Here is a 14,024-nt window from a genome sequence, read left to right on the forward strand (position 1 = left end):
ATCTTTTTTTTTTTTTTTTTAGTGAAAAGGAGACCTGGAAAACAGAATCTGAAACAATGAAAGAGGAAAAGAAAAAACTTGAGACCCAAATTCAACAAGATACTATAAAAGTAAAAGAATATAATGTAGGTAAACCCTTTTAAAATCAGTACACAGTATTATACAAACTAAGACAGCTAGATTCAACAAGTAATATAAATGTGCCTTTGTGCAGAATTTGCTCAGTACTCTTCAGATGGATTCAGATGAAATGAAAAAGACACTTTCAGAAAAGAGTAGAAAAATCACCATCTTGCAAGTGAATGAAAAATCACTCATAAGACAATATACTACTTTAGTAGAGATGGAGCGCCACCTTAGAAAAGAAAATGAGAAACAGAAGAATGAATCGATATCAATGGAAGCTGAAGTTGGTGAAAAAATTGGGCGTTTACAACGATTTAAGGTATATCCGGTTTTTCTTTGTCTCTGAAAATTTTCTGACATGAAGAAGGAATATTAGTATAATGGACATCTATCACCCAGATGAATAGTTAATATTTATTATCATTCTGCCATAATATATTTGTTTTTTGTAAGAATATTTAAATTGCAGACATTTCTTTCCTAAATATTTTAGTGTGTATTTCTAAAGTCAACCCCCCTCTTTTTACATAACCATGATAACTTTATTTTACCTAATAAAATTGATAACTCTCCCTTATATTATCTAAATGTCCAGACTATATTCAGATTTCCTCAGTTGTCCCAGGATCCAGTCAAGAAACCTACATTGTATTTGAACATTACATGTCACAAGTCTTTTTATGCTAGAATACCATAGTTTTTTCCTCTCTAAGACATGTTGATGACTTATGATTTTTTATATTTGCATAATTTTACTTGTTCCCCTATCCATTGTATTTACTAAAGTTACCTTGCAAGCCTTGATTATATTCAGGTTAAACATCCTGGGCAAGAATATCTCATAAGTAATGTTTTTTGCTTTATAAGCAATAGTTTATATTGCATCAGTTCAAGAGTATCTAGTGGGCCCATGTTTCATAATTGATTACTATGTTAATAGGGAGTATAGTTATTACTAAATGATTTTAACTTACTGGAGAAATGTTGGTACCATGAAAATAACCAATTCCTCATCAATTCTTTTAATGACTTTAGTACTCACTGGTTATTGTTATTTCCTAACTCAATTATTTCATTAGAAGTTGCAAAATTTGCCCTGGCTGCTGTGGATCAGCGAACTGAGCCCTGGCCTGTGGACTGAAAGGTTGCTGGTTCGATGCCCAGTCAGGGCCCATGCCTGGGTTGCAGGCACCAGGTCCCTTTTGGAGGGTGTGCGAGAAGCCGCTGATCTATGTTTCTAGCGCACATGTTTCTTTCCCTCCTTTTCTCTTTTCTTTCCTCATTAAAAAGACCCAGGGCTCTTTAGAGAAATGGCTTATTCCATGTCTGGATTAAAAAATATATATAAAGTAAATCTTGGACATCTTACTGTCCCAGGAAACAAACCAAGCTTTGAAACTTGGTTCAAAGATTGATTCTTGTCAGAAGGACACAAGAGACAGCTGTAAAGGGTTCTCACTGCCAAAGTTGGGACAAAAGAACAATGCCTCCAAACAATGCCTGTTAAAGCAAACCGAGTATTTAAAAGTGTCTGATTCTGTCAGGATACGTAAAGAAGAGAAAGTAGGGGTGGAGTCAGGGGCAGGGACAGAGAGAAGCAGAGTACAACTGTGTATTTTGAAAACTGGTTCTTAAGAAAGAAAAAAAATGAAGATACTGTATTATCTTTCCTTTCTAGTAGGAACGATACTTCAAGATAACCAAATAGCTTGGGCCAGTAAGGGAATATGTGCTAATAAATGTAGAGAATATAGTATAATTAGAAAATCATAATTTTTGCAAATTCTTTTTCTTGAAAGATTTTATATCTAAAATCTTTAGACCTTTAGATCCCCTTAGGTAGGTGCAGTAAGGGGTGAAATTATTATACTAATAAACCTATTTTCATTGTAATCTTAAAGCTGAATCGTGATGCAACAAAGGAATTTAGGTACCAAAAAATTCTAAGGTCATTCTGGGTCACTAAATGTCATTGCTCTTGGATAGTCATTGGAACTAGTTCCTTTCAGTGGATACATTAGAAAATATGTATATATGTATATATTTAAACCTTGAGTTCATATTGTTAGTACCAATTCAAACTTAACATTATGGCGTAAGTAAATAGTATGGAGTTTTTAGTAACATTTGATTCTCTGTTTGTGTTTCTGTTTTCTTATATGGAAATCTATTAAAATACCAAATCTAACAATAAAATAATGACTTGTTTTATCCTACAGTATTCATACATTAATTTGAAAATAATAATCTTGTATTGATATTAACAGTAACAACAGCAGTGCTACCAGATGTAGTTTAAAATTTCTTTATAGTCCTTATTTTCTTTAGACTATCTCTCATTAAGGGGTAACATATTCTACATTAACTTCAAATAATTCCCTTTGTATGATTAATTATACATTTAATATATATTTAAGCTCATTTGTTTTGCATTTGTTTTCAATTTCAGGGATTACTTGTTTTCCTTCTTTAAATTAAATTTAAATATAGAAGTATTTGCATGTTCAAAAGATGGTGCAGTCAGAGCAATCTTCTGTCCCTCTGTCCCTGTACCTTTTACCCCCTTCTAATGTATCATCGTTCTAATGTATCCTTTTGCGAATATTAACAAAGGCACAAAAAATTACATGCTATGTGTGCTCTTCTGCACCTTGCTTTACATCTGATTTAATTATACAGATTATTTTAAGCATTTGTATGTTCAGTTGAATTGTATAAATCTATATAGGATCATATAAACATAAGAATTTGAAGTAAATTTAAAATGAAATCCAGTGCCTTCCCATCCCCTTTTAAATTCAGTAATGGGTGAAATTATTATGCTAATAAATCTATTTTCATTGTAATCTTAAAGCTGGATTGTGATGCAACAAGAAACCTATTGAAAAATAAAAAACTTTTCCTAGAACGTATAATAAGGAAATTTTGAGAATTGAGAAATGTTCTTTTTGTGTGTGTATGTGTGTTACGTGTTATAAAATATGTGTTTCTTAAAGTTTTGCAAATACAGCCAATTTTTTAGATAAAAGGGAAAAAAGACAAATTTTCTTACTCTTAAACCTGGTTATTCAACCTGGATGTTTTTTTCTTTTTTTTGCAACAATTGGAAAAGAAAAAAAAAGGGCTTTTTTTAAAGGGAACATAAACTCTCTCACCCTCCCCAAAGAAAAAGTGAAAGCGAATTCCAAGGGCGTTGTGGAATGGTGTGTACTGATTTACCTGGAGAAGCTGTCAGAATGAGGTCTGCAGCACCACTGCGCATATTTTTTCTTAATATTCTACTTCAGAATGAATTATAACTGTAAATTCTTTATCTTTTTCACTTCATAAAATTAGTCGTTCCTTGCCCAAAGTACTCTGGCTTACTTTGAAGAGAACTGAAAGTTCAGACATTTCTCTTTGGTGTTAATACTATATGTTTGAATTGTGACTTTATAGCTTTGTAGTTAATGAGTAAAACATGAGCCAAGTAACTTAAAGGTTTTGATATTGTTTATTATAGATAGCTAGGATGGAGAGAACTTTTTTTACCCTAAATAATGTTTTCTTTTTGTGAACAAAAAAATTTATTGTATTACACAATTAGTCTTTGTAACTATAACAAGCAGAAGTAGCTACACTATAAAGGTGACTTGTGGCAATGCTAATTTTGCCATCATGGTGTCAAAAGGGATGTTATTTTTTTAATCCTGTGAAATTCAGAAAGTCTGGCCAAAGATACATTCTGAGTGATGTATTTCCTGTTGCTTTTTTTTTTTATTCTGCTCAAATTAACTGAATTTCATTTTACTATGACAAGATGTATAAAAGAACTCACTATATTTATATTTTTATTATGATAAAACTTTCTAGATAACATTTTTATATGAAAGAAATTACTATTGCAATATTATACTTACTTGAGAATTCTTATTTTCCTAAACTATTCTAAGATCTGTTTTGGTTTTGGTTGTATTATCTTTTTTAGAAGTGGTTAGTGCCTCATCAGGGAAAATACATTAACTCATTGTATCCTTATTCACATAGGAGATGGCCATTTTCAAGATTGCAGCTCTCCAAAAAGTTATGGATAATAGTGTTTCTCTGTCTGAATTAGAATTGGCCAATAAACAATACAATGAACTGACTGTTAAGTACAGGGACATCTTGCAAAAAGATAATGTGCTTGTTCAAAGAACAAATAATTTGGAACATCTGGAGGTAAGTTTGTGGGATCATTGAACCTTGTGATGGCAGCCATTTTTCCTCTGTGTCCTACCTGGAAGTGCCAAAGGACTTCAGGACAACTTCGTCCAGGTCATTCTCCATAGCGAACTTGTGTGATTTAGCTGAATCAGACCTCTTTTCACTAGGAAATTAAAAAAGAAAAAAGAACAGATTGAATATTATAATCATAAGAAGAAGCATCATTTAGTACCCATCCTTTTCTCTTACCTCTGTCCCCAGAGCAAATTATTCTGTCATGGTCCCTGGCTTTTCTGTTTTCTTGTGGTGGTTGTAGCCAAGAATGGATGTAGCCAAGAGTGGATGAGATGTAAATGGCCCTTCCCAGGCCATGGGCAGTCTCAGCAAATTCCCATTCTTCCTTGTGGTAGAGAGACAGAAGAGTAGGATAAAGTAGCACAGGTTTAATTCAAACAGTGAATATGGCCCAGACCCTTTGGCCACTTAACTCTTGTAGCCACTTAACCTCCATGCCTTTTTCACTAGGCAAAACTCCTGATTTATTCATCTTCTGTATCAGATATAGGGGTTTTTATGTCTTTTGGCTAATTATTCTCTTTTATGATCTACTAATGGAGTGGAATGAGATAGAACCCAAAGCACAGGATTATTCTCAATAGCCTTCGATGACTCCTACAAAATTATCTGAGCCACAGTTGATGTATACTAACTAGAAGGAATCATGATCAGTTTACTTTTTACCAAAGAGAGATGACTATATTAGTTTTTATAGAAAATTCTGACAATAATTCATTTTATTGAAAATTTAAATGTAATCACTCATTTTTTCTATTTTCATGTCCTTTGTCCTTTTCTCCTTATCATCAGAAAATTAGGTGAGAAATCTTTTGTAGTAACATAAATGACAAATTTTAAATTTATTTTCCCAAAGAATATTTTTGTTTTTTCTCAAAATTAAAAAAAATTGTATTATATATATCCCTTTCTCTCCTTTCTTTTCTTTTTTTTAAAAGATTTTATTTATTTATCTTTAGAGGGGAAGGGAAGGAGAAAGGGAGAGAAATATCAGTGTGTGGTTGCCCCTCGTGTGTCCCCTGCTGGGAACTGGCCTGCAACCCAGGCATGTGCCCTGATTTGGTTCTCAGGCCCACACTCAATCCACTGAGCTACACCATCCAGGGCTCTCCTTTATTTTTCATATCTCAGTTATAATTCTGAAAACATATATATCCCTATTTTATTTTTTCTTTATTACCTTTATTGTGGTAGCCATTACTCATATCTCTATCTCCAATATTATGCCCACCTTACTGCCACTGAATGATAATTATAACTGTGAATTTGACCATGTCACTCCCTTGCTTAAAACCTGTTGAAAGCTGCCAGTCACTTAAAGAATAACAGTGAAGCTCCTGTTGTGATTAGCTTTCACTTCACTTCATCTCCTCTAATGCTCTAAGGAGTTGCACAAGGTATGTGTTAGAAACCAGACTACTGACTCTACAACACAAGTGTATTTTCTTACATATATTCTCTTGTACGTGCTCTTTCCTTTATCTAGAAAGCTCTTCCACTCTTTGAGTTCATCTGCTCATTGAATTTCTGTTCATGTTTCAAAACTTTGTGTAGACAGTCTCCTTTTTTCTGAAGCATCCTTCCTCATAAAGCAAACTCCCTCTGTCTATACTAGTTCTACATCCTATACCTAGTTCTGCTGTTTATGTCACATCATATTATATGTGTTTCTATGTCTGCCTCCCCTACTGGAATGTAAACCTTTGATACCAGGAACTCTGCTTAATTCATGTGTGTGTTTAGTGCCTCCTGTTTGGCACAGAGTTAGAGCTCTTAATGTCGACCTCAGACAAGGATTAATTGTGTAGAGCCATGATGCAAAGATCATCATATATTGTGACTAAGAAATCATAAAGGCCTTTTAAGAGTAAAGTTTCATGAGAATAAAGGTTATTAAAATTGTATTTCCAAATTTTAAAGAGCAGGGCTGGTGATTAGGACATACAAAACTTAATGGGTGATAAGGCAATTGAAAAACTAGAAATTTGGTAATAGAAAAAAAAGAAATAAATGTGTATTGATTAAAATGAAGAGGAGGATTTGTTTTGTTTTATCTCTTTTTTTTGAAATGAGACCAGTGCAGTTTGAAGGGAGAAAGAAAATGTAGAGCCAATAGGAAGAGAATGATTAAAGATTTACAGATGCGAATGGTAATAAATGAGGTGGAACACCAGGGCAGGGGGATGAAAATGGGATCTAGAGCAAGATCAGAATTTCACTTTAAAAGAATCTGGAAGTCAAAGAAAAAAGGGGTAGAAACATAGTTAAAATACCTCAACCCCATCTTTGTTTTTCTAAATATTGTTATGTATTTACAGTATTTAGAACTGGGTTGTAATTGGGGATGTCACCAGAAATTCAAGTTTAATCTCTTATCTTGCATTTCTTTTCATGATAACATCCCGTGTTAAAAAACCTCATTATTCTGTTTTGTTATTCTTCATTAACTCTTATTATCTGACATTCATTGTGTTATATATTGGCTTGTTTTCTCACTACTCCACTAAAATGTAATTTCTTGGACGGAATTTGTTTACCATTGAAGTACAGTGCTTAGAATACCTGGCACAGAGTAGGCATTTCATCTGTTGGAAGAAGAATGAATCAGTTTAAAACATACTATGTGCCAACTCCTACATTTACGTCCCCAGCCCGACTTCTCAGAGCTGTCTTCTACTGTGTGGAATTACCAACTTTACAACTCACGTTTCAAGGGGGTCTCAAATGTAACGTCCAAAATGCACTCCTGATGTCTGTTTCTCTCATAGTCGTTTCGATATATGCCATATTATCTTCAGTTAGTTAAGGCGGATACCGTAGAGTTATTCTCTAGTCCCTCCCTTCTGCTATCATTTTTATTTCCCAAGTATAATTAATTCATGTGTCCTCTTTTCTCCATCTTTACTGCTATTACTCTAGTCTAAACCAGCATCATCACTCATCTGGACTTTACAATATCATCCTGACTATTTTCTGATTTTCTCTGTTTCCTCTCTTATTCTCCACATTGCATCCTGGAATTGTTTAATCTTTAAATCATATCCTCTTATGCATTAAGGTAAATTCAGTTCTTCATCTTCACATAACATGCCTCGCTTAGTACAGCCCCATTATCGTCCCTTTTTCTTTCTTTTGTTGTTTTTCCCTCTTTATTGTGTGTGTGTGTGTGATGGGTCCTAGTTATCTTTCCAACCTTCTCTTTTTTTTTCCACTCTTCACTCTTATGTTTGCTTACCATGCTCCAGTCCTCTAGTGCTTCAGAGCCTTTCCTTGGGTTTAGCAGTATATGATTTCTTTCCCTGGCTGATTTCTTGTCAAGACTGACCCCTTCTCATGGCTTAGGTTTCAACTTAAATACCACCTCTTCAGGTGGGTAACGCCGCCTTTAACCTCTCTATCTCGATATGGCTCCATTTATTATTCTCTGGGCCCATACTGTTTCTTTCTAGATCTTAATTATTATTAATTTTTTTGTTTACCTGTTTATTCTCTGCTGTTTTACACACCCTCCCCAACTCCTGGTACACATATGTGTCCACAGACACCAAATGATTAGGCCTGTGAAGGCCAGAATTTGTTCTGTTTCTTTTCACCGTTGACATGTAGCACCTGTCACTGACAGCGTGCTGGAGATGCTCAGGAACTATTTGTGTGAATGAGGGAAGTAAGCTCTAGTATGTGAAAGTTAGGAAGCAGTGAGTATTTTATCTTTATCAAAAGGAGCATGGCTGCAGCTAGGACCACATATTTGATACACAAGATTTTGATTATTTTTAAATAATGTTTTATATGTGTATATACCTATATGTGTATTACATGTGTAGAAACTTCTAATTTTGTAAAAGAAACTGGATTGTGAGTTTCAGAAGATATATAAAGTTGAGACAATGTTATTTTTGTGGCACTAGTCTGAATTGTAATGTAGTTTCTCAGTGATGTTTCTGTTTAATTCAGTGTGAAAATGCATCTCTAAAAGAACAAATAGAGTTTATAAATAAAGAACTAGAGATTACCAAGGAAAAACTTCACACTATTGAACAAGCCTTGGAACAAGAAACTAAATTAGGTAAGTACTATGATTATGCTAACATAAAATGATTAAGATCTAATAGTGAGTATTTTTCATTTAAAGTTCCTTTTCTGTACTGGATGAAAAGAAAGTATTTTGATAAAAATGAACTCTTTGTCTAACAGAGCAGGCAGTTGAATAATATCGTGTACTGATCTCCACCAAAATTTGGTTTTCAGTTATAAAATTTGTTCCAAATAAAATCATGTATGTTAAAAATTTATAACTAAACATTAGCTGTTTTGTACTATTTAACAATCAAGACTGGTGGTAATTTTGAAATACCTGCATTGTAGTGACAGTATTATGAGTTCTTTCACCATGTATAAAGTTACATCCGGACTGTATCATGTGACATTTTTAAATTAAAAGATGACCATATAGCATCAAAATTTTTTTATTTTATATTACTCATGGTTCCACTTCAGTATTATCACTTTTTATATTACCGTATGCATGCTTAAATATTGTATATACTTTAAATTATAGTAAATGTACTATATACTATATTTATTTAGTAGATATCAAAATATTGGTATGTTTTATTCATCATGCTTGTAAATATTTATGCAGTATCTTTCTGTGTTTGAACGCTTAAATCTCTAGCTTTTCTTATTTTTGTTATTGTTATAGTGCTGCAAAGAACATCTTCATGTATATCTAACAGAAATTATTTTCTCAGAGGGTATTAAAATCTTTGTTGCTCCTGTTAGGGTTTTCCATACTAGTTTTTCAAATGGTTTCCTTAGTTTATAGCATTTAAAAATTTTTATCTTGCTAGCATTTCACTGTATAATTTTTGTATAAATTTGCCACTTTGGTTCAGGTGTCTTCATGTGTTTCCTTTCTGGACCCTAGAGCTCTAATGCTGTTCACAGGTTCCGTTGCTAAGTACAACTAACTATGTTATTATATTGGTAACTGAGATACATAGTTTAGACAGGCCTAACATTGGGAAGTCTCAAATAAGCCACTTTTAGAACCCTGACTGATGTGGCTTGGTGGGTTGGGTGTCATCCCACAAACCAAAAGGTCACCAGTTCGATTCCTGTTCAGGAATCGAACTGGCATGCACACGTCTGGGTTGCATGCCAGATCCTCAGTTGGGGGCATGTGATCAATGTTTCTCTTCCTCTCTTTCTTCTTCCCTCTCTAATAATAAATAAATATATCCTTTAAGATAAAATAAGCTACTTTTAAAAATATAATTTTTAATTCACTGAGAGATTTGAAATGAGTTGACATCCATGTAGCTCCTACATCAAAGAGGATACCATTTAAGATAAATAAAATGAGTATTATGTGGTATCTTTTTAATAATTCCTATAGAATGTTTTAAATTTTCAAATTCTTTCATCTCTCCCATACATGGCTTTAGGCCAAGAAAGATTTAAAAGCTTTCATTATCTTCTGTTGTTTGTATATCTTTGTTTGGAAGTGTCACATATTAGCTTTTTCCACCCGAGAGTGTGTCGGCGTTGGGGTGGTGTGCACTCCCCTCTCCCGAAGAAAATTCCAAGTACAGGCGTGTAGAGGTGGCTCATCACCGTGCCTTTTGTGACGGGCCTCTTTTCACTGTCATAGTTTAGCACAGAATTGAATGCAGAAGGGGTTTTATATTCCTTGTACGTTTATATTTAATGCATTTTTTCTTTTATTCATGGTGTTTAGGATTGACTGAGTGAGTCTCTATTGCATAATGGACTGATTAACTAACACTTTTAGCTTCTTTCAGTAATCTGTTACTGTTAATTATTTGATCATTGCTTGCAGTAGCTATTCTAAAATCATGTTTAAAGATGCATACAGAACAAAATGAAATACTTTTTAAAACTGAGGGAGACACTGAAACCATTTTTTGTTAGTTTGTTTTAAATATATATACATATATATACTACTTCGAGCAAATTCAGTTATAAAACTCAAGCTTGTGAAGCTAAAAATATAAGAGGGGACATTATTGGTATTTTGAATCACTGCTCAGTTCCTTAAAATAATTGACCTCACTGAACATGTGATTAACTGATTCTCCAAAAAATAAAACACTATACCAAATTTTGTTTCTTATCTGAAACATGTTGGTTATGCAAAGAAAAGCATTAGTTTTCTCCTCAGAAATGACTAGTAACTAGTGTTAATCCTTTGTGATGCCTTTTCATGGTAATTTTTTTATTTTGTATTTATTTATGATTATATTTTATTGATTATGCTATTATAGTTATCCCAGGTTTTCCCCCTTTACCCCCTTTCACCCATCAACCCCCAGTCCCTCAGGCAATCCCCACACCATTGTTCATGTCCGTGGGTCAGGCACATAACTCTTTGGCCTCTCCATTTCCTATACTGTACTTTATTTACATCACCATGGCTATTCTGTAAGTACCTATTTGCAAATCTTAATCGCCTACCTCTTCACCCAATTCCTCCACAACCCCCTCCACCTGGCAACCATCAAAACTTACCCATGATGTTGTCTCTGTTCTTCTTGTTTGCTCACTTCATGTTTTATATTCAATAGTTTATAGATTTGTATCTTTGCCATTTTATTGTTCATAGTTTTAATCTTCTTTTTCTTAAATAAGTCCCTTTAATATTTCATATAATAATGGTTTGGTGATGATGAACTCCTTCAGTTTATTTCTTGTCTGGGAAGCTCTTTTTCTGCATTTCAATTCTAAATGATAGCCTTGCTGGGTAGAACAATCTTGGCCGGAGGTCTCTGCTTTTCATTATTTTGAATATTCCTTGCCAATAACTTCAAACCTGCAAAGTTCCTTTAGAGAAATCAGCTGATAGTCTTATGGGAACTCCCACATTGGTAACTAGCTGCTTTTCTCTTGCTGCATTAAGATTCTCTCTTTATCTTTAACCTTTGGCATTTTAATGATAATGCGTCTCAGAATAGGACTCTTTGCATCCATCTTGTGTGAGACTCTCTGTTCTTCTCTGTGCACATCTATTTCCTTCACCAAATTAGGGAATTTTTCTTTGATTATTTTTTCAAATAGCTTTTCAATATCTTGCTATTTCTCTTTTCCTTCTGGCAGCCCTATGAAACAAATGTTGCGATGCTTAAGTTGTCCCATAGGCTGCTTACACTTTCTCACTTTTTTTAAATTAATTTTTCTTTTTGTCCTGATTGTTTGGTTTGCTACATTATGTTCCAATTGATTTCATTCTCAGCTTCATCCACTTTACTGTTGTTTTCCTTTAAATTGTTCTTTATTTCAATTAGTGAATCCTTTGTTTCTGACCAGATCTTTTTTATGCTATTGAGTTCTTAAGTTTGTTGAAAATCCTTATAACCAGTGTTATGAACTCCTCATTTGAAGGATTGCTTATCGTCATTCTGTTTAGTTATTTTTCTGGAGTTTTGATCTCTTTCATTTAGGACATGTTTCTTTGTCTCCTCATTTTGGCACCCTCCCTGTGTTTGTTTCTGTATATTAGGTAGAGATGCTGTGACTTCCTATCTTGGTAGCATGGCTCAGTGGGAGTGTGTCTGAGTAAGTTCTTGTGTGGGTTTTTTTAAGAGGAACTGCGTGAGATTCCATAAATTCCTTCCACCAGCTCAATCCCCACTGGTTTTTGCAGCCAGAAGTTGTGGGAATTTATGTGTCTCCTAATTTTTGTGTCACCACACATAGTTGGGGGACCAGCCTGTTCCACATCTCCACATCTCTGCCCCTCCCATGAGCCTGAATGGATGCAGTTTCTTTAATTCCATAGTTGTACTTCCATTCCACTCAGTTTGACAGTTCTGAGTGATGGTTGTTCTATAGTTTTGTTGTTATTTTGATGTGGTGTGTGAGGAGGTGAGCCATGTTTATCTGCACCTCCATCTTTTTATTTTATTTAACCACAGACTTCTTTGTCCAAAGACAAGCCATACTAAATGTGTGTGTGTATATAGTATACATATATACATATATACACACATATAATCACACGTATATGAGATTAGCTTGTGATAACTAATAAAATAATTTAAAATATTTGGTATTAGATGTTTACAAAAGCCGTGTAATACTCATGGTTAAAGAATATAGATACTTGGTGAGACCCCTAAATCATATGGCTTCATATTTTAATTTCAGCTTGACTCTGTGAGACTTTAAAATAAAGTCACCACACTTATATTCACCAAATAGTGTTATTTTTTGAATTTGTAATTATAGCATTTATCTGCTTTCAGTTATCAAAATATAGTTATTTACCGTTTTTTGATTCTCTGTATGTGACACCATTTCAGTATATTTTTACATTGTTATTTCAGTAATCCCATGAGGAATAGTTTTTATTATCATTTGATTGATGAAGAATGTACGTTTCAGAGATTAAATGGGAAGGGCAGCAGGTAACAGGAAGAGCTATGACTAGAATCTGGACCTGCCATAATTCAGAGATCTCGTGTTTTCTATTGAACACAATGTCTAAAATATCTGGAATATAATTTTTATAAGAACAGCATAAGCTTGACTTAAATATTCTTATATGTAGGAAATGAATCTAATATGGATAAGGCAAAGAAATCAATAACCAACACTGAGATTGCCTCTATTTCAAAAAAAATCACTATGCTGGAGATGAAGGAATTAAATGAAAGGCAGCGGGCTGAACATTCCCAAAAAATGTATGAACACATAAGGACTTCATTAAAACAAATGGAAGAACGTAATTTTGAATTGGAAACCAAATTCACTGAGGTTCGATATCACCATTTTTATCATGTCATTAAAAAATAAGGAATTAGTTGTGGTAGACATTGTATTATGTAAGAGGTTTGTTTGTACCTTTGAAGAAGCACATTAATATAGTACTTATGTTTTATGTAATGGATAAAAATAAAAGATGTACACTTAAATGTTTCAAAAGAAAACAAATATTTCTGTGAATGAGTTCTTACTTCTCACCAGCATTACCTTATTAGATTTAATATGCAAAAGAAAGAATACTTGCTTAATAATGGAATTACCTGCCACTATCATTCCATTCATTTAACAAATATTTATTTGGTGCCTATCTCATTCCAGACACTGTAGAGGGGCTGGAATTATAGCAGGAAACAAAATATTGTGAATAGTAATCTCTGCTCTCAGGGACTTTGTATTCTAATAGGAGATTTTGGACTTTTTTGACATGGTCAAAATTATTAAAGTGAATGGTAATAAATACAGTTTGCAAGTATTTGACAGTTTATGATGAGGTAGCATTCCTGTAATATTTGTTTTACTTTGAGAATTAGTATAATTTTCAAAGCATGGCATCATTTTGTTTTATTTTAACTGTCACTAAATATATATTAGGATTTTATTAACTCATTTAGACTTATTTATAGTTGATGTAGCTGAAGTAAAATATGAGTATACTGCATTCCTAACACATTAAGAATATCAGAAATTCTGCCCTGGCTGGTATGGCTCAGTGGATTGAGCACCGGCCTGCAAACTTAAAGGTCACTGTTTGGATTCCTAGTCAGGGCACATACCTGGGTTGCGGAATAGATCCCCAGTTGGGGACATGCGAGAGGCAGCCAATCTATGTTGCTTTCCCTCTCTTTCTCCCTTCC

The 14,024-nt window shown here is 33.7% G+C and overlaps 1 protein-coding gene across 4 annotated transcripts in view; it reads left to right on the forward strand.

Moving 5' to 3' along the window:
• Positions 1-14,024, forward strand: part of CEP290 (centrosomal protein 290) — a 98,296-nt gene that overhangs the window by 33,415 nt on the left and 50,857 nt on the right. For all 4 annotated transcript variants that reach the window (XM_053658779.1, XM_053658777.1, XM_053658778.1 and 1 more), the window contains exons 23-27: positions 23-125; positions 215-445; positions 4,153-4,326; positions 8,341-8,452; positions 12,956-13,161. In XM_053658779.1, coding sequence (XP_053514754.1) covers positions 23-125; positions 215-445; positions 4,153-4,326; positions 8,341-8,452; positions 12,956-13,161 — 826 coding nt within the window. The remainder of the gene's footprint in view (positions 1-22; positions 126-214; positions 446-4,152; positions 4,327-8,340; positions 8,453-12,955; positions 13,162-14,024) is intronic.

The sequence above is a fragment of the Artibeus jamaicensis genome, unplaced genomic scaffold (assembly GCF_021234435.1).
Source record: "Artibeus jamaicensis isolate MK-2021 breed Jamaican fruit bat unplaced genomic scaffold, CSHL_Jam_final scaffold_584, whole genome shotgun sequence".
NCBI classification, from domain to species: Eukaryota; Metazoa; Chordata; class Mammalia; order Chiroptera; family Phyllostomidae; genus Artibeus; species Artibeus jamaicensis.